The sequence below is a fragment of the Phytophthora sojae genome (assembly GCF_000149755.1).
Source record: "Phytophthora sojae unplaced genomic scaffold PHYSOscaffold_11, whole genome shotgun sequence".
Classification (NCBI taxonomy): domain Eukaryota; phylum Oomycota; class Peronosporomycetes; order Peronosporales; family Peronosporaceae; genus Phytophthora; species Phytophthora sojae.
In genome coordinates, this window is record NW_009258125.1 from 1,541,973 (window position 1) to 1,562,069 (window position 20,097).

A 20,097-nucleotide genomic window follows, 5' to 3' on the forward strand; every position below is an offset into this window, starting at 1 on the left:
GTGCTCCTCGCCGTACAGACGCGCGATGACCTGCTTGGCCTCCTCGCGGCGGTTCTTCATGAGCAGCCACGCCGGACTCTCCACGCACAGCGACGGCGCCAGCACCAGGAACAGCACGGCCAGGATGACCGGGAAGGCCGCCAGGTAGCGCCAGCCCGAGCTCGTGTTGGCGAAGAAGAAGGTGATGGCCGGGAACAAGATGCCGATGGTGACCGAGATCTGCAGACCCAGGCCCAGGATGTTGCGCATGTGCGGCGGCGTCAGCTCGTTCGTGTAGGCGCCGAGCGTGCCCGTGGCCGTGCCCGACGCGATGCCGGCGATGAGGCGGCCGGCCGAGAAGGCCCAGACGTTCGACACGGACGCCTCGACGACGGCGCCCACGATCATGAAGATGCAGTTGACGAAGAGCAGCTTCTTGCGGCCCCACAGGTCGCTGAAGTGGCCGCAGAACAGAGAGCCGACCATGCCGCCGAAGATCCATGCGTTCACGGCGAACGTCCACTCGAGCTTGGAGTGGCCCGGGAACATGAGGCACGTGTCCTCGGCCACGGGCCGCGCGTTGCACTCGTCCGTGTCGTTGTACTGCGACAGGTTGGTCTGCGAGGACGACCAGCCGCTCTGGAAGGGCTGCAGCAGCGCCACCAGGATGCTCGCGTACATGATGGTGTTGGGCTTGATCTTGCGGGCCTCGGCCTTCTGGGTCTCGTCGAAGAACGGGACGTTGTCATGGCCGTTGGGGGTGGTGGCCTCGGAGTAGGCCGGGTCGGTGGCTGCTTGGGAAGGCATGGCTGAGGGCGCGTACAGTTCGCCAGTCGTGCAGGTGAAGCTGGTTGGTTGGTGTGCTTCGAAGTAAGCTTGGGTTGTCGAAATGAAAACTGAGGTACGTTGGATTGGAAGCGCGACTTGCAGCGCGGTAGGCTGTGGTGCAAGAAGACCCTCTAAGGCCTTGGTCTTTAGCGCCCTGTGTGTGATTGGGCTTACTGGTGGGGTCCCAGTGACCGACACGAGCTTGTGATCAGAGTGTGCTCCGTTGTATCGAACGCGGGTGAGCTTGATTCACGGTGCGTGGGTCTTTGCACGTTGTTGGAAAGCTGTGACATCAAATTGCACCGCCTCAAGTCGAGTTGGAAAAGGAAACGATACACTTGGGGGCATACAGGCCTTCGGCCACCACCAAAGTCTGCTTGGGCGTCATCTTGGGGCTGTGTTGCGCACTTCCTTCAACAGTGCACAGATACGCGACTCACCATGCCCACTTCAACCGACGCTGTAGTGGGACCGCCGGCTGTCGCTGCTTGCCCCCGCTTGATTCAGTCCCTGACTCAGGGGCCCTGAGTGGAAGCAAGCGTCTTGGCACGGGGTGCATTCAAGTGTGGATAATAACTTGGTGTATTAATTGAATCGAACGTTGAGCCGTGAGCTGAGGTTCTCAACTTATCGCTGGGTTGCCTGGTTTGACAATCATGTGCAGCACGATCCGTGCTTGGATCTGTTGACGAATCTGGACCACCACCGAAAAAAAGACAAGTTTCTGTACGAGCAAAGGTTGTTCTCATTCTAAATTGTAGTGCTCTAAAGTATATTAATGCAATAAATATTTTAATACGATATTATTTTAAATTACAGTGTTCTAGAGTATAGTAATACTATAAATATTAATACATCTAAGTTATATTGTTGTTACTGGTAAAATAAAGATTGTGACATATAATACATGTATGTGATTTATGCGTCAACAACTGAAGCATCCTTGCAACATGGCTGCCATAGATTTCCTGAAAACGGCAGCCGTCGACCCAACAGAATAATACAATTTTAATTAGGAGAGCTGGTATACTATTATCTGAGGCCTACCAGATATCTTCAGCGATCCGCGTCGTAAAAACTGAATCAAGCAACCGGGGATCCCACTGTACCGACAGTATTGTAACCTTGCGGTTGACCAGTGCCCCTACGCGCCATCTATGTGTTGTTGAGGGAGGAGCGCGAGACTGGCGGCGAGTGAGCCTTTGATGGTGGTCTCCGTCGGAGACTATCCGATAACGAACCCGACTATATCTGTGTGTCCCCAAGGGAATCCTATTCCCAGGAAGAAGAGTACAACTTGGCGTCACAGGTTTCCAACACCGCACAAAGACTCACGCGCCATGAATCAAGTGCACCCGTGCCGTCCTCATTTCGATAGTCAACAGAGTTATGTGATCGCATCTATGTCGGTTCGATCGAGCCCACCAGCCAACACCCGCACCAGAGAGGGCGGAGGGGATCCTCATCTACCGCGCCGCAAGTCGCGCCTCCGATCCAACGTACCTCAGTTTTCATTTCGACAACCCAAGCTTACTTCGAAGCACACCAACCAACCAGCTTCACCTGCACGACTGGCGAACTGTACGCGCCCTCAGCCATGCCTTCCCAAGCAGCCACCGACCCGGCCTACTCCGAGGCCACCACCCCCAACGGCCATGACAACGTCCCGTTCTTCGACGAGACCCAGAAGGCCGAGGCCCGCAAGATCAAGCCCAACACCATCATGTACGCGAGCATCCTGGTGGCGCTGCTGCAGCCCTTCCAGAGCGGCTGGTCGTCCTCGCAGACCAACCTGTCGCAGTACAACGACACGGACGAGTGCAACGCGCGGCCCGTGGCCGAGGACACGTGCCTCATGTTCCCGGGCCACTCCAAGCTCGAGTGGACGTTCGCCGTGAACGCATGGATCTTCGGCGGCATGGTCGGCTCTCTGTTCTGCGGCCACTTCAGCGACCTGTGGGGCCGCAAGAAGCTGCTCTTCGTCAACTGCATCTTCATGATCGTGGGCGCCGTCGTCGAGGCGTCCGTGTCGAACGTCTGGGCCTTCTCGGCCGGCCGCCTCATCGCCGGCATCGCGTCGGGCACGGCCACGGGCACGCTCGGCGCCTACACGAACGAGCTGACGCCGCCGCACATGCGCAACATCCTGGGCCTGGGTCTGCAGATCTCGGTCACCATCGGCATCTTGTTCCCGGCCATCACCTTCTTCTTCGCCAACACGAGCTCGGGCTGGCGCTACCTGGCGGCCTTCCCGGTCATCCTGGCCGTGCTGTTCCTGGTGCTGGCGCCGTCGCTGTGCGTGGAGAGTCCGGCGTGGCTGCTCATGAAGAACCGCCGCGAGGAGGCCAAGCAGGTCATCGCGCGTCTGTACGGCGAGGAGCACGTGTACACGGCGCTGTCGTGGATGGAGTCGTCGAGCAAGCCGGACGCCGAGCAGGGCCTGATCCAGAACACGGCTGAGAAGGAGTCGCTGTTCTCCCCCAAGTACCGCCTGCAGCTGGCCGCGGCCATCCTGCTGTCGTGCTCGCAGCAGCTCTCGGGCATCAACGCCGTGTTCTACTACTCGAGCTCGATCTTCAAGGACGCCGGCATCTCGGACCCGCGCGTGGGCACGCTCATCATCAACTTCATCAACATCTGGCCGGCCTTCTTCACGGGCGTGCTGGCGCAGCGCTTCGGCAACCGCAATATGATCCTGTGCGGCATCGCCGGCATGTTCGTCATGGCCGTGCTCATGACGGTGGCGTTCCTCGTGGACGTGCCGGCGCTGTCCATCGTCTTCACGGCGCTGTACGTGATCGCGTTCGGCGTGACGCTGGGGCCGCTCGTGTGGGTCATCACGGCCGACCTGTTCCCGGACTCGGTGCGCGCCACGGCCACGTCCATCGGCATCGGCGCCAACTGGCTGTGCAACTTGATCGTCGGCGTGGCGTACCCGTACATCGCGGACGCGCTGGACGACTACAGCTATCTTCCGTTCATCGTGCTGCTGGCCATCTTCTTCCTGCTGTCGCTCAAGCTGGTGCCGGAGACGTCCAACAAGTCTGCGGAGGAGGTGCTGCGTGAGTACGAGGAGCGTCGTCGCCAGTAAGCGGTGGAGTTCGAGTGAAGTATCCGTCCGTTGGGAGATAGGGACATCGCGGATTAGTTTTTGATGTTTAAGGCCTGAGGTATTGGGATCTGGTACTTCATCTTTATAGGGATATCTCAACAAAGTTTATCAGAAGTGCCAAATCTCGTTACTTCAGGCTTTCTTTAAGGGGAAATTGCAATTTGGTCAGGAGTTTGACTTGGAATTTACAATTCGGTCAGGTGTTTGCCAATCAGTCAGGACTTCTGAAAGTTAGAATTTAGACTGTCCTAAATGTAAAAATTAGAACGTTCCAGCTTGGTAATGAACACTATGCTGGGCTGTATCCACTACACGTGTGCTTTCGGCTAGCAAACATAATATCACAAAGCAGAGCCGTGGGTCTTGCTCTCCCTATTACCAGGCGGCCGTCAAAACGTTCGGGCAGTAGGCCGATCTGTGCTTGATCGTGAGTCCTCACAGGGGTCCTGTGCATTTGAAAGTTCAGCATCTAGCATGTAGCTAATGGAACCTGCACCGGATCCGAGCACCTTGTGCCTACGAAGGATAAAATGAAGACTTAATTGATGGAGCGTTAGCTGCTCACTGCCTGAGCTCCTACCAACACTCACGGGTTCCTACCCGTTCCCATACAACGACCTGCTTTTCTCTGCTTCTCAGCTTTCGTCTCAACTGCCATGACCAGGTCTCAGATATGCATTCCAACACGCCCTCCTCGAAGAGCACTCTTCGCCTATTGCACGCTTCCAACACCGGCCAGCAACAGCAACGCCTTGAGTCTCTTCTTGTCAAGAGGTTTAGTGAACGTGTCGGCAGGGTTCTGCTCACCCTTCACCTTGTGCAGCTCAATAGCTCCTTTCTGCACTTGCTCCCGCACATAGTGCCAACGTAGCTCAATGTGCCGCGTGCGGCGGCTGTAGGTCGGGCTTGTAGCCATCACGGGAGCTGCTTGGTTATCCACTCCAATCCGTAGCCGGATAGTGTGATGAGGCAGGATCTCCTGCAAGATATTACTCTCTGCAACCGCCTCCATACTTGCTTCACAAGCCGCTACATACTCGGCCTCTGCCGTGGACAAGGCAATGATCGATTGTCGTCGTGACATCCACGCAATGGCACCGCCAGCTAGGGTAAACACAAACCCCGTAGTGCTCTTCCGTTGCTCAGGATCATTTGCCCAATCACTATCGCAATATCCTTCCAGCACCACTTCACTCGAAACTATCTGCCCTCTCGAGTAGGTGATCCCATAGTTGCGTGTGCCAGCTAGATATCTCAGCACCCGCTTCAAAGTGCCCACACGCTTTGTGGTCGGCTTTGCAACCAAGCGACTCAGCTGTCCTACCGCAAAAGCCAAATCCGGTCTCGTACTGGTGGCCAAGTACATGAGCATCCCGACTGCCTCACGGTAAGGGAAGCTTGTATCCGCCACCACTTCATCACTGCTCGGTGCCAGGCGCACATTCACTTCCATGGGATTCCCAACAGCATGAGCCTCATTGTAGCCAACTTATTCAAAATCTAATTTGCGTACTTCTCCTGTCGAATCGTAATCCGCTCCGTGGTCTGCTCGACCTCAACGCCCAAGTACTGCGCCAGCTGCCCTTGGTCCTTGATCCCATACGTTTCGTTCAGTTCCTTGAACAAGCGCTCCTTGTACGGCTCGTCGTTTGTCGCTACGAGAATATCGTCGACGTAGACTAGCACGTACGCAATCGTCTCACCCTCGAAACGATAGTACAGACACGGCTCCGTCAGAGATCGCAGGTACCTGTGATCCAGAAACCACTGGTTCAGTTCCGTATTCCACTCGTGACCTGACTGCCGCAGTCCATACAATACTTTCCGTACCACGTACACATGCCCATTCACTTTGCAGGGATAGCCATCGATCGATCGTAGGTACTGCCGAATACTCAGACGAGCATTCAAGTATGCGGTGTTTATATCTCCACCAAACACACTCAGTCCCAGCTCCGCTGCTATCGCCAGCAGCAGTCGGAACGACGACAACCTAGCAACGGGGGCGAACGTCTCACGAAAGTCAATCCCGGGTCGCTGGTAATTGCCCAGTGCAACAATGCGAGCCTTGAAGCGGATCACATATCCTTGGTGGTCCGTCTTCAAGTCATACACCCACATCGTATTCACCAGCAGTGCATCCTCAGGCATCTCTTCGCCAGGAATCTCCATGATAATACCTTTGGCTTTCAGCGCTGCAATCTCCTCCATTTCGCCCATCAGAAAGAACTCTCGCCACTTAGAACGCATCATCTCACGGTGGTTCCGAGGAATCTTCACATTACTTGCTCTTATGGGTCGTCCATTCTTGTCCAGAGTACGCGAGGTATTGAGCGCAGCGTTCATCACATAGTCCTTCAAGTAGCTGGGACGGCGATGCTCGTCGTACTCGCGAAGACCGGTGCGTGTCTTCTTCACATCTGTCTTTGCTGCATCTCGCTCGACGCGCACCTCTTCCGACGGAGTTTCGTCACGATGCGACCGCTTCCCGATATTCATCGGCAGGGTCGGTGGGAACATCACACTAGCGTCAATAATCTCGCCAGCCGCTGCATGACCACTCGAATGCACCCTCTTGACCGATTCGGTCTCACCGAAGTCCTCTTGCAGTGACTGAGTGCGCGACAGGTTTGCATCTCCCTCGTGCTCGTCCGGAGCTGAGACACTTGCCACAGTAACATCGTCACCATTGAGAATTTCATCATCTTCCTCTTCCTCAGCATCACTATGCGCTCCTCCTACCAGCGATGACCCACACGTTCCGGTTACCGACACGGCGTCGTCACCCCCAGCAGCACCGTCGTCTTCTTCAGCAGCGTCCTCACCGCTGTCAGTGACTTTCTCATCATCGTTCGCAGGAGTCGCAAGCGTACGAATTCCACACTTGCCTCCATCGAGGCGCTCGCCAGTGCCGCCAGTCTCGTCGGTACCACCACTGTTGTCCTGCTGCTCTTCATTCACTGACTCTCCATCAACAATAGCTTGGCTTTCATCTCCCGCCTCGAGAATAACATTCTCGTTAACGGCGTCCTCAAAAGTAGACTGCATTTCACCGCTTTGCTCTAGTCCCGCCACTACTGTACTCGCCCGTGTAGCCATGTTCGTATTTGAAGCCTGATCGGCATCATCAATATCACTTCCGTCGGTGTCACTGGCGTCGGTCACCGTGCGTCTGACGAAGTGCAGCGACTCCAAGTCCTCGTCATCCACGTCCACTTCGTAGCGATCACGGTACATGACGTCCTTAGCCACTCTCAGATCAGGAACAAACTTAGCAGTGTGCTCGTCAGGAAAATAGACCTTACATCCGATCACGTCTTCTGCATACCCGAGCACAAAGCTAATTCTAGCGTTATTGTGGTGCTTCTTCCGCTGAGGAGACACCGGGGGGAGTTTGGGATTCAGCCGGACGTGCACCATATCCGGAAGTTTGGTGCACTGGCTTATGTACACGTGGCCCTTATCCGTCAGCACTTGCTGCACTTTGTACAACGCACCCCTGACATTACGACCCGCCTGCCGCTCGACCCAGAGAACATACTCCATGAGTCTGTTGATCACAGGACTTTGCTTGTCACTAAGCAGGTGTACCGTGACGAAGCGAGAGTATCCGTCCATAATGATCAGCACGGCCTCATACCGTGTACCGCAGTCTTTACTGGGGATTAGGAGGTCAGCGTACACAACCTGGTTCGGCTCCTTGGTTGCCCGATCCAAATTCTTCCTGTACGTCTTCCTCTTCTGTTTGCCCAGATGACATGCATCGCATGTGTCCTCTTTCCGCTGAGTCAGCAGCATCCCACGCACTAGACCTTTGTCCACCATGGTCTTCAAATATTGTGGACAAGTGTGGCACAGACGCTCGTGCCAAAGTGCCAGTGAGCCGACTCCCTCTGCAGCAGTGTAGTTGCACAGAGCACGATCCTGAGGGGTGAATTGCTCTCGCTCACCAGGGCCAATCACCTGGAACCCCCAAGTAGATTCCTGCGGAGTAGCGACAGCCACTGCTCTCCCCTCTCTTATGACGACGAAGCTTCGAGTTGCAATGTCATAGTCAAACTCAAATGCTTGAGCGTACGCCAGTCCCGGTGAAAACAGTCCATACTCAGCTCCAGGGATGAAAAACACATCGTCCAGAAACATTACAACTTGTTCACCACCGACTTCTGTGGCCAATGCCACCGTTCCTACGCCCGCAATGCGTGAAGCAATAGTTGGAGTCACTCCACGGACAGTCCGTATGCCCGCCGTGTCAGCCGTGAACGACACAAAGTCCGAGCGATTCCCCGTCACATGTGAGTTTGACGCAGTGTCGGAGAACCACCACCCACTGCCGTAGTCCGCAGCACCTTGATCACTGTCCTCCAGTAGTACCTCAGTACCTTCTGCACCGTGATCACTAAGTAGTTCCTCCTCACCATGTGGTTCTACGTGCTCGTCATGTGCATTTCGTAGCTCCTCGTGCATCTCTGGCTGCTCCTCCGCCACTAACCCCGTCACAACTCCAGGATCCGCATCATCCTGCGTCGGACTCGATGAAACACCGCTCTCCTGGCGCAGGGTACAATTTCCCCGCGGTTTTCGCTTCTGCTCAAAGTCATCAGCACCGCTTTGCTTCTTTGTCCTCTCCGGGCAATTTGCCTTGAGGTGTTTATCACTCCCGCAGACATAACATAGCCGCGTCTTCTTTGACCCACTAGTCCTGCTTTGCTGACCTCCTTTGCCACTTCCATCTCGTTGCCCACCATGGCCCCTTCTCACTACGCTTGCCTCTGAACTCTTTCTGTCGAGCGGCCGCAGCAAGAATCAATTCTCGAACCCGCTTCGGTGTGTACACGCTCGGGTCCGCGCCGTAGTAAATGGAAGACTTCAACCGCTCAAACTCAATCTGGTCCGGCAAAGTCTCAAGCAGCATATCCACCATTGTATTATCGGCAATAACATGCTGCAAGTGCGCCAACTCGGTCTTGAGGTTGAACATCCTGCAAAGATGGAGGTTCGTGTCTCCTCCAGGCGTCAGCTTCATGCTCCACATCTCGTTCTCCACGCGACGAATCGTGTAGGCCTTGATGGCTTCATTCTGCTTGCCCTCGTACAGGTTGCAGAGCTTTGCCACATCTCCGATCCGGTCTCCTTGTCGCGTATCTGCTGAAGAACGTCCGGCGGCACGGACGTACCCACCATGCGCATGATCTTGAGCTGCGCTGCGTCGAAAGCCTCCAGCCTCTCCGCACTCGCAGTAGCGAGCATCGCCCTGGTCGTGTCTCCGACCGCGATCTCCTTGAGCTTGTTCTCCTTGAACACGTTCATCATGGCCCACTTGTACGTCTGCCAATCCTTGCCGCTCCAGTTCTTCGGCACCCCTTCGTTCGTGTACTTCAGGGGCTTCGACATCCCCGAGTAGCTGCCGCTGGCAGCGTGCTTTGCGCTCATAACCCTAATGGAACCTGCACCGGATCCGAGCACCTTGTGCCTACGAAGGATAAAATGAAGACTTAATTGATGGAGCGTTAGCTGCTCACTGCCTGAGCTCCTACCAACACTCACGGGTTCCTACCCGTTCCCATACAACGACCTGCTTTTCTCTGCTTCTCAGCTTTCGTCTCAACTGCCATGACCAGGTCTCAAATATGCATTCCAACAGTAGCGAGTCGTGCAAAAGGGTCAACTGCCATTTGTGCTCGTGTAGGTTAACGCAAGGACTACCTCCCGAGCTAACTGAACCCGACACGAAACAGAAGACGCACGGAGCACCTGGGAAGATTTAGTTGTAGTGAAGTCTAACTTTCAGAAGTCCTGACTGATTAGCAAACACCTGACCGAATTGCAAATTCCAACCCGAACTCCTGACCAAATTGCAATTTCCCCTTTCTTTAATTTAATTTAATTTTATTTTATTTTATTTTTTCTTCTGATATATCACAACAAAACGTTTTATACCATCAGGTGCGTTCGCTTTAATTTGGTTATTGGTTCATTAATTGAATTCGGATAAATCTGTCCTACGTGTACCTCATAGCCATCTGAACTCTTGTTATGACATACAGACCCCCTACAACTACCAATTACTTTCATTTACATGGTGGTCACCTGTCCGGTGACCTCGCCTACATTGCCTCGCCTACATTGTGGGCAAGGACGCGAAGAGAACTCTGTGGACTTCTTACTATCTATGCTTCTAGGTCGCTAGGATCTAGTACTTGAGCTGCATCAAGAAACGTGGATTTAGTAGCTGGCGTCGCTGCTGCGTGCGTTCCCTCGGTTGATGTAACAAAAGACTTTTGCGTGGGTATACGTAGGAATAGGCGCTACTGGGCTAGTTCTGTTTGATGTATGAAGAGCCCCGACTTGAACAAGTCTTCTCGCAGCCATTTTCCTAAATCCAAGTTCATATCGTTAAGACTTTCGATTGACTTTGGCGTGATGAAGGTCTTTTTCCTGAGAGTCTCATCTCAATTTAGGGATTTGTGCCGTTCCATTCGCATCGGAAATCGCTCTGGTATAGGTTGGGCATGGAGTTTTCACTTGGCTGTTTTATGTTACGGAAATTCGTTTAAACGAAAAAATCACGCCAAAATCTGCAGTTTTGCTAAGCATTTATTTTGTGAAGTACGGTAAACAATCAAGGGAAAATTCCGGAATGTGATGCAAAAGTAAATTTGTGCAAAAGGTGATACAAGATTTGTAACGAGAGCACACTTCTCAGGTTCAGTAGCATTTCTTAGAGAATTTTTTTCTTTGGGCCGCGATATTATTACCTCCAGCGGCGACGTGGAGTAAGGCCTTACTGTAAGGCATCCATGCCGTCGGCGAATGCTTCATGCAACGCCAGGCAGTGTCACTCAAGCGACGCAGAAGGCCCCCTACTCAGACAGTACATCTATCACCAGAGGGCGATGCCTACACCGGCACCGCCTTCGCCACGTGTACCTAGTGCTACACCGACACATTTGATGCATCAGCAACGTGCATGGCATTCATGCGCTGTCTGCTCTCGATGGCCAAATGCACTTGGCACAAATCCTTGTATCGCCTTTTGCACAAATTTTCATTTTGTATCACATTCCGGAATTTTCCCAACAATCAAATATCCCAACGCCAGAAAAGGCCAATCGTGTTTTTTTTTCTCATACGAATCACTGATGTTGGCATTTTATCCAAAGAAATACTTCGACCAATCAAACATCGAGTTTTTTTATGAAAAATAACTATCAATCCTTTTTTCCGGATCGGGGAAGCAGGACCCACATCCTCTGTTTAGCGACCGACCCTAGCCCATTTCATTATCGAGGAAAGGAAGAGTCCCGAAAACTCCAAGGTCCTTCAAAGCAAAAACAAGTAACGCCAGGGACGCCGAAAACGCTGCAAGCATGCTCGCCATAAAGGGGCTTCGTCCAATACACTGCAGACAAACATGTCCTATTTAATAACCATCAAGATACTGTGATGCTAAAAACTTTATCGTTACGATTGGGTATCGCAATTCAATCGGATTTGCACGATCTCAAGTCGACACGTTCCTCAAATCGATCGAATCGTCTGAATCCGACTCGATCAAATACAAATCGAACAGGCTTAAGACCTGCGAGATTTGGTTTTCCGATACATTGGCATTAAACTAGTTATAACAGGTATATCATTAAAACGCGAGTCGATACCCAGTCGATTTGAATCGAATCGATTCGATCGAGTCGGGTCGAAGTGCTTATCCGGATCCGGATACATAATCTGGCCTTGAGCCTGAACACTCTACAGAGAACTCCGGTAATAGTGGAGGTGTTTGGCCATCAACTTCACAAGCTCTCTTATAGAGTTTTGCTGTTATAAGAGGGAACCTATCATTGAACATTCAAACTACTATAAAGCATGGAAGTACGAGGTGATCGACGTCTGGCGCTTAGAGATAATCGCCATTCTCCTCGTCGCATTGACAACGTTCTGTACACTGGTGTCCTGTAATCCGTGAGCAAACATGTAGACCTGAAGCTTTTGAGCTGCTTCTAGTGCCTCGCTGTGCGAAAACGGTCGTTCCTCCTCACCACCACAATCACTCTCACTGTCACTTGAAACTTGCTCGCTTGCGTCGTCGCTGTGTCGGCTATCGTCAACAGCATCTTCAACGTCAACGTAGCGTACCGCACTCAATGGATCCAATAGATCGAATCTAGATATCAGCGCTTCTAGATCTTCCAGCTCCGTTTCTCTTGTCATCGGCTCACTGTCGCGCTCAATCCTAGCGCTCATGCTTCCTGACACAATCCTAGTATGCCGCCAGCAGTGTCGAATTGTCGCATCCGAAACCGCGTTCCATGCGTCCACGACAAATTTTATTGCCGTCAACAAATCGAACCGCTTCTGTGGACCGGTCTGCTCAAGCACCCACTGCACAAATAACTTCTTGTACTTCAGCTTGAAGTTTCGAATAATGCCGGCGTCCATTGGTTGCAGGTGCGACGTAGTATTTTTTGGTAGGAAATGGATGCACACATTGTTCAGTTCAATGTCAACATGACCGGCAGCGTTGTCGAGCACCAAAAGTATTCTGCGTCCATGCATATTGAGATTTAGCGCCCGCACCCACTTCAAAAACACTTCAGATGTCATCCATGCTTTTTGGTTCGAAAAATAGTCCATAGGGATCGCACCAACGTTGACACCTTTGAAGCAGCGAGGTTTCGCAGCTCGATTGATCACGATGGGCTCCAATCTTTCAGTACCTGCCAAGTTGCAGCATAGTCCGATACTAATTCGAGTCTTGTCCTTCTTTTTGCCTGCAACGGACTTGGTCGCTAGCGTTTGACTTGGTAGCATACGGTAAAACAGAGCTGTCTCGTCGATATTGAAAATATCTTGGGGGTTGTATTCGTCGAGTAGCTCCATTAACTCTGCGCGTTGCTGGCCGAGGTCCGCCGTGTCAACCGATCCAGCCTCCCCATGCATCTTGTGTAGCGTCACACGATGACGAAACTTGAACCGTTGAATCCACGAAAGGGAAATTGTCCCCTCTCCGACGAGTTCATTTGCCTTTGTTCGTAGCACCTCGTCCGAGAGGAGACCCTTGGATTCTTGAGCATGCACGAACTCCATCAGCTTGTCTTCAATAGACGCATGGTGCGACTTGCGTTTCTTTTTAAGGTTCCCATTGGGAGTGCAGTCAAGTGGCTGGCTGACAATTTTACCCACTGTCGACAGGCCAATCCTTTTGTTGAGGCGTACGGCGACCCACTGCTGGAGATCGACGTGCTTGAGACTGGGGTGCGCCTGATGATACCGGCGGAGCTCGTTCTTTTCGTAGATAGTGAGGTGCTGACGTGACGAGACCATTATTGCGCTCTTGATCGTGTTTAAAAGTGAGCCACGTGTCCCCCACTCTTCTTACAATGTGTGGTTTTGGTTTGGTGGGGAAGCTCTCTTACACTCTTACAGTCTAATAGCCGGTTTGACTTGCTTTTACTATAGTCAGAATTTGGGATATCGCAGAAACGCTCTAATAGTCGATTTTCTCTTATACCCGGCGCCACTATAGCTGGAGCCCCTCCCCTGAGTTGCTTCGTTGCGAGGATGGCAGACGCGCAAGGCGACACTCTCGTTGACGACGAAGATATCCATGATGCTGATGATGAAGGCCACAACAACGCTGTAGAAAGATCCACTACCTCCAGTGAGCTGAGGTCACGCAAGCGTTCCGACATCTGGCCATTTATCAAAGAGTTTGGTAATGGCAGATACTCCTGCAAGTGCTGCGAGCGTGAGGGCAAAACACAGGTCTGGAACTCGACGGCTCACACAACAATGCGTAACCATCTCAAGCAATACCACGGAGACGAGTACGGCGGTGGTACGGATGCAAGCACATCAAGGCAGACGGATCTATTCTACCATGGCTTCGAACGTATGGTGAAACAAGTGACTTCAGCAAAGCCGACGCCGATCAAGCTCTGGTTGACTGGGTCGTGTCGAACGCTCAGCCATTTTTGGCCGTCGAGCAGCCCAAGTTCATCGCTTTCTGCGCAACATTACAGCCGTCCTACAAGGTACCTTGCCGCCAGACAGTCCGAAGCCACGCAATCCAGCGCTGGAAGGTGGAGAAAAACCTGGCTCGGAAGATCATCCTGCGCTGCCTCATTTTAGAGGATGTTGGTGCGAGTTGTACGAGTATTACCACAGATTTGTGGACGTCCCCAGCGAAAAAAGGGCGGGAACAGCAGCACGCTCATGGCCGTGATGGCGTTCACCGCCCCACTGGCGCCCAGGTTGAACGTCAGGCGGCCGGACTTTTGCTGCTCCAGCACGGCCGCCGCGGACGACAGCACGCCCCCGACCAGGTACAGATAGAGGAACCGGCGGGGGCCCAGCACCTCGGCGATCTGCCGCCCGAAGAAGTAGAGCCCCAGCATGTTGGCGCCCAAGTGGCCCAGCGACATCTGGCTGAACATGGCTGTGAGCAGCGTGTAGTACGGAGATGGGCCGTGGACGTGGTGAAGTGCGTGAGCATGAGCTTCATCTGCGCCCGACGGTCGGTGGACGACTGCGCCCTCATCCAGCCCACGGTAACTAAGACGTTGGCGGAGATGAGGCCCAAGACCACGTGGTCGCCGGAGTCGGAGCTTCCGGAGCTGCTGGAATTGTGGCGCACTTGGTTCGTCTTGTGCTGCGGCTTGAAGCGGGTGAGGAGAGGGGGGGCGAGGAGTCAGCTTCGCTGCAGCGAAGCTGCGCGCCGGCGCGCGCAAGGTCAAGGCCGCACGCAGCATCAGAGTAAGCTTAAGTTCCGGGGGTCGACACTCGACCCTGTCCTGGATGTGCTTATAGAGAGATCCTGAATGGGTCTCTCTATAAGAACACTTATATGCACCATGAATTGGGTACAGTTGTTCTAGTCGTGGTCGCAACATGGTTTTGTACATGTATTGCACCGACAAGAAGCAACCAAACCAACGGACTTGGCTGCGATTTCTTCTGCGATCTCATGGCTACAGTACAGGCAGCGAGATTCGGCAAATTCAACCTCGGGTCCAACACTGGCTGGACCACGTAGCACAGTACAGAAGGTGAAACGAAGACCGAACACACGTTAGAAGAGGAGGCTCTATTGATCTCGCGCTTTGGCCGGCAGCAGTAAACGACGCCATGCTTTCATTTCCGATTCCACCAGCTTCGTACAACAACGCACTCAGCGGCTCGCTTCCCTCATGAAATTTCGCCATGCCATCGTGTTGGCAATAGCGTTTACCCAAGCATCCGCAGTAGCCAGCACGGCGCCAACCGAATCGTTGTGTAACAGGTATGGTACTCTGTACCGGGTGATGAGATCAGCGAGAAACAGCGAGCGAGCAGGACGACGAGATCTGCAGCACGGAGGGGACGACAATCGAGGGAGCGGGCGGTAGCGATGTACGAGGGCCGCTCTTGGGCACCAGTAGTCGCCTGGACGCGAACGAGAAGACGCGATCCAAGACGGAGAGCGGTGAGTGGGTGGATGCACGTGCTAGAGAGCGCAGTCAGCTTGAGACCGCTCAGTGAAGAACCTACCTCGCGGGCCACAGACGACGAGAAGACGAGTACTGGCGAGCACGAGCAGCCGGTGACGATGAGAGACGAGTGAGGAGTGACGACCTTCGCAGACGACTGAGCAAGGGGCGACCTTCGCGGGTTGTCGCCGACAACGAACGACTGACGAGTGGGTGAGGCGGGCGAGATGTTGTCAACAGCCCAGCTGACGAATCGACGAGTGAAGTGCGGCTAGTGACGACGCTATGGCGGAGACACCAACAGACCAGAACGTGCATGAGTGCGGGGTGAGGCGGGCGAAGACCTGCGTGTCAGCGCCAGCCAACAGACTGATAACGCGTTGCAGTATCGAGATCCTTACCTAGGGTTGGCAATTCACGTTTAATTACCAGTTATTAACGGTTACATTCAGTTAAAAAGAATGTTCACACGTAATTCACAGCTGATGTTCACTGTGAATATCGAAGTTGGGCAATACAGAGGGGAGGTATTGAAGTTTGGCGGTCTTCCCCGCTCCCCCTTCGGAATCTAGAGGCTTCACACTTAGATCCCCCCAGAGCCTGCTCCGGCCCTTGCTTGGCCGAACTGGTGCCTTTGCCGACGCGCGTAGGACCTACGACGCGCGACCTGCACTCGTCGTTGGCAGCGAGCTCCTCGACGCAACTGGCAGTGCCCCTCAACGACTGCAACTACCTTGTGAACTTGCTGCTGCTGGTGTGCATGGCGCGACCTTCTCGGCGCCTGAACGACTGACCGTCTGTCCTCGACTCTGACGTGTCCAACCTCCAGACTCCGTTACCGTAGACCCTCGTGCGTACTGCTCCAAAGCCGTGGTGTGTCCCGCAAACACCTGTGAACATCAGCAAGGAGGGCGCAATGGCTCCGCCGAAACACAAAATTTGGGCTTTGTTTCGTGCGCACGCACCCAGAATTAAGGGTGTAAAACCCCATCCTGATGCCATGTGCTTGGGTTGCGAAATGGTGGTGCCGAACGCGCAGCCGTCGCGAAACTGGTGCAGCATACGATCAAGTGCGACAAGATCGGCGAGGAGACGAAGGAACGGTGGCGGCGCCACGAAGCGGACCTCCGACACAAGCAAGCGGCGAAGCTGACAACCCCTTCGAAGCCTCGGGGCCCAAGAACGCCAACATTGACGAAGCGACTTTTTGGTACGAATTCACCACGGAGTAGCGGCTCATCTCGCCCGCGCAAGACCCCGCGGCCATCACCATCGTCACAACCCACACCAAAGAAGTCGGCCCAAGAAATCAAAGAAGAGAATTATTTGCGGGTTGCAATTGGGCTTATTTCGACTGGGATCCCTTTTTCGTGTTGTGGAGGAGCCTCTTTTCCAAGCTATGTTTGACTATGAATTGCCTTCTCGACGTCAAATTTCGGGGCGTTTGCTGGACGTCCTTTACGACCGCGAGAAGACTCAGTTGATTTTGAGAATAACGGAGAGTGGCGTGACGAACTTGGCCTCATTACGGATGGGTGGTCCAACACAAATGGGGATAGCATTATCAACTTTGTTTTTGTGAACCCTCGGACCCCACCTTTATTTTGGAAGTTGAACAACTCAAAAGCTGAAGCTCATACGGCAGAGTATATCGCTGGTACAATTTGGTCAACCATTTTGGAGTTCGAGTCTGTAATTGGTTCAGGCAAAGTCACTTCAGTAGTGACGGACAACGCTGCCAACATGAAGAAGGCGTGGCGACTCGTAAGAAAACAGCGCGTCGGACTTGTATGTACGGGCTGTACTGCGCACGGCATGAATCTTCTGATGAAAGATATTTTCAATCTGGATATTTTCAAGGATGTGCTTGACCGTGCAAAACAACTGGTTCGGTTTTTCAAGGATCATCGGGGCTTGTGGTCAAGATTTCGCGATCTGCAAAAAGCGCTTCGAAAGAAAGGGGAAAAACGGCGGCGCCTCTCGCTACCAGTGCCAACGCGGTGGTATACACATGAAAAATGCGTCGCGAACGTCTTTCACAACAAAGACATCATTGCAGCTATTTTCTCGGACACGGCGCTGCTTAAGAACTACAAGGGAGCATCACTAGACGAGGCACTCGTTATTTTTCGCGATGACGATTTCTGGCAAAAAAACTGCCGTTGTGGTGAGCGAGGCACTTGTTGACTGGCTGGATGAGCTCATCCAGCCAGTCAACAAGTGCCTCGCTGCGTTTGAGCGCGACGCCTGCAGCTTGTCGTTGGTGTATCACCAGTTTAGTTGGCTATGCAAACATCCAGTCTACACCGAGCCCCTTGATGATTGTAGCGTGTTGCTACAAGCGGAGGTGCTCGGGCTGATAAATGCCCGACGAGGAAAAATATGCACGCTGACGGTGAAAATTGCATACCTGCTTGACCAGACCAAGACATGTACGATCCGAACGATCTGGAGGTCAAGGCACTGATTAACGATGCCGCGCAACTTGCCCAGGACTTGCAATTGGTACCGACAGAGTTGGCGGAGAAATTTCACAAGCAGCTGCAAGACTTTGTCCTCATGAAGTCTGCGTGGACAGGTAAATCGCGTGAAGATAACAACGCCTACAGCCCGATCGCATGGTGGTCGCTAGAAACCTCGAACACCTACGCGTTGGTGCAGGAGTTCGCAAAGTTGCTGTTGTATATCCCAACGTCGTCGGCGTCGAGCGAGCGTAGTTGGAGTATCCACGGATTTATCCACACGAAGCTGCGAAATCGCCTCACGCCTGAGCGTGTGAACAAGCTTGTGTTCGTTTATACGAATATTGCGCGAAAATCCGAAGTGAACCATATCCTATACCAGCTCTATCCAGATGCATACGACGACAGCAACATCAGCGATGAGAGCGAAGACGAAGAAGATGAAAATGTCGCTAGCAACCACCACCGGGCGGCGGTAACTGCTATTACCTCTGAGTGCGAAGAAAAGGAAGCGGGTGAAGTCGTGCAAGAAGCTGCAGCGCCAGCTCAGAATATGTTTCGAACCCCTCCAGCTTCTCAAGTACGCAGAGCGGTAACATGGGAAACAAGATAATATATTTTCGATATTGCTCTTTAATAACAGATTTTATACTATTGTTGTTCATGCTATCCTTCGTCCTCTTCGCAATCGAGAGCCGGCATCAAGCCCTCGGTGTGACCATCAACGGCGTGGCCAAGCACACCACCATCGCCGGCTTCGCCTAGTACTTGGGCTCGGCCGAGATCTCCACCTCCATCGCAAGCTTGAGCACGGAAGCGGACATCGACGATGAGTTGCTGCACCGGTTCGGCACCGCGATCGACGTCTACGCGTACTCGGACGAGCACGCCACGATCGGCTCGGTCATCCTCGTGAACGGCCTGCTCCAGCCGAGCTTCGTCTCGGGCTTCCTGTCGTACATGTTCGGCCCGTTCTTCGTCTATAGAGACTCGTCGTTGCTGGAGGACGTGAAGATGGCCAAAAGCGACGGCACGACCCACACCATATACGACTCGGACGGCAACCTGGTCTTTAGCTACTTCAACGCGTACGATATGTTCGTGGACCTCGCGTCGGGCACGGGCCGGACCATGAGCGCGCGCAAGCGGTTGCAGATCTCGTACGCGCTGTCCGCCTCAACCACTGCGAACTACGCCTCCATGAGCGATCTCATGCGGCCGCCACTGCCAACGGATGTGGTGCTGCCGACCTACTGGGTGCAGGAGGCGGTCGAGGCCAAGCTCCGTTGCGCCGGACTCGTTCTCGAGCGCTCTCACGCTCCCCAAGACGTTCCTGCCGGGCCTCATCGTGTTCATCATCGTCGGCGTGCTCGAAAGGGGCGGCGGCGTCTTCCTCTAAGACCACCACAAACTCAAGGTGGAGGCTAGCGCTACATTAGCGTCATCTAGAGGACACGAAGTCACATACTCAGTACCTAATTATATAGCCCCCGTAATGTTAAAATGCGGACAGTACATTGCACCTTCATCGCGTCCATTTCTGCATATGGGGTCTTGAATTCACCCATTCTCTTTCTTGGTCAGCCTCCTTCTTCTTGCTGTATCCCTCGATCTTGGACTGGGTGGACGTGCGTGAAGACCCACGAGCTGTTCATGGTGAACTTGAATTCCTTGGCACTCCCGCCGCCCTACTGTCGCTGCTACTTCTTCGCCTTCTGCGGCTGCTGCTGCCAGTTGCTTGGCCCGGCGTACTTGAGCAACGCTACCTGCTTGGCGTTCGACGCGATGGATATCACCAGGCCGTTAATCTCCTCCTGCATATGCTGTCTGGGTGCCTTCTTCTGGACGATAGAGCTGAGAGGCCGAGCAGTGGGCCGCGGCCGCTCGAAATTCCCCCCCCCCCCACCCCGGTGCGCTAGACGGCGAAATTAGTCTGTAAGGCGAAGAGACTCGGGAATTGGTCCATGACGTACATAGATAAATGTGAAAATCGGAAGAGCACGGTTATTAACAGTTAATAACCCTGATTTAAATTTCACGGATATTAACTGTGAAATTGCAAGTGCCAACACTATCCTTACCACAACGGACCTTGGCGAGGACGCACTACGAGCGATGATCCGCTGGCGAGCTGGCGTTAGCAGGACCCCGTTACATGGTGGTCATTTATCAGGGGCTTGTTTGAGCTTGAGCCGGAAGTCGTGAGTGGATTGAAGCTGCGTGGAGTGTTTGGTGGACGATATCGGGC

General features: G+C 53.4%; 4 protein-coding genes across 4 annotated transcripts; 1 reads left to right on the forward strand and 3 right to left on the reverse strand.

Moving 5' to 3' along the window:
- PHYSODRAFT_382462 (hypothetical protein) lies at positions 1 to 786 on the reverse strand (the record flags this gene model as incomplete). Its single annotated transcript, XM_009538209.1, has 1 exon — positions 1 to 786. A coding segment is annotated over one exon (786 nt), but the record flags the coding sequence as incomplete, so codon positions are not given.
- Positions 787 to 2,404: 1,618 nt separating this feature from the next.
- On the forward strand, positions 2,405 to 4,041 carry PHYSODRAFT_348124 (hypothetical protein; the record flags this gene model as incomplete). Its single annotated transcript, XM_009538210.1, has 1 exon — positions 2,405 to 4,041. The coding sequence occupies one exon, from the start codon at positions 2,405 to 2,407 to the stop codon at positions 3,896 to 3,898; it is 1,494 nt and encodes a 497-aa protein (XP_009536505.1). The 3' UTR covers positions 3,899 to 4,041.
- An 8,131-nt stretch (positions 4,042 to 12,172) lies between these two features.
- On the reverse strand, positions 12,173 to 12,925 carry PHYSODRAFT_417818 (hypothetical protein; the record flags this gene model as incomplete). Its single annotated transcript, XM_009538211.1, has 1 exon — positions 12,173 to 12,925. A coding segment is annotated over one exon (753 nt), but the record flags the coding sequence as incomplete, so codon positions are not given.
- Positions 12,926 to 14,115: 1,190 nt separating this feature from the next.
- Positions 14,116 to 14,376, reverse strand: PHYSODRAFT_434799 (hypothetical protein; the record flags this gene model as incomplete). Its single annotated transcript, XM_009538212.1, has 1 exon — positions 14,116 to 14,376. A coding segment is annotated over one exon (261 nt), but the record flags the coding sequence as incomplete, so codon positions are not given.
- Positions 14,377 to 20,097: the final 5,721 nt, after the last annotated feature.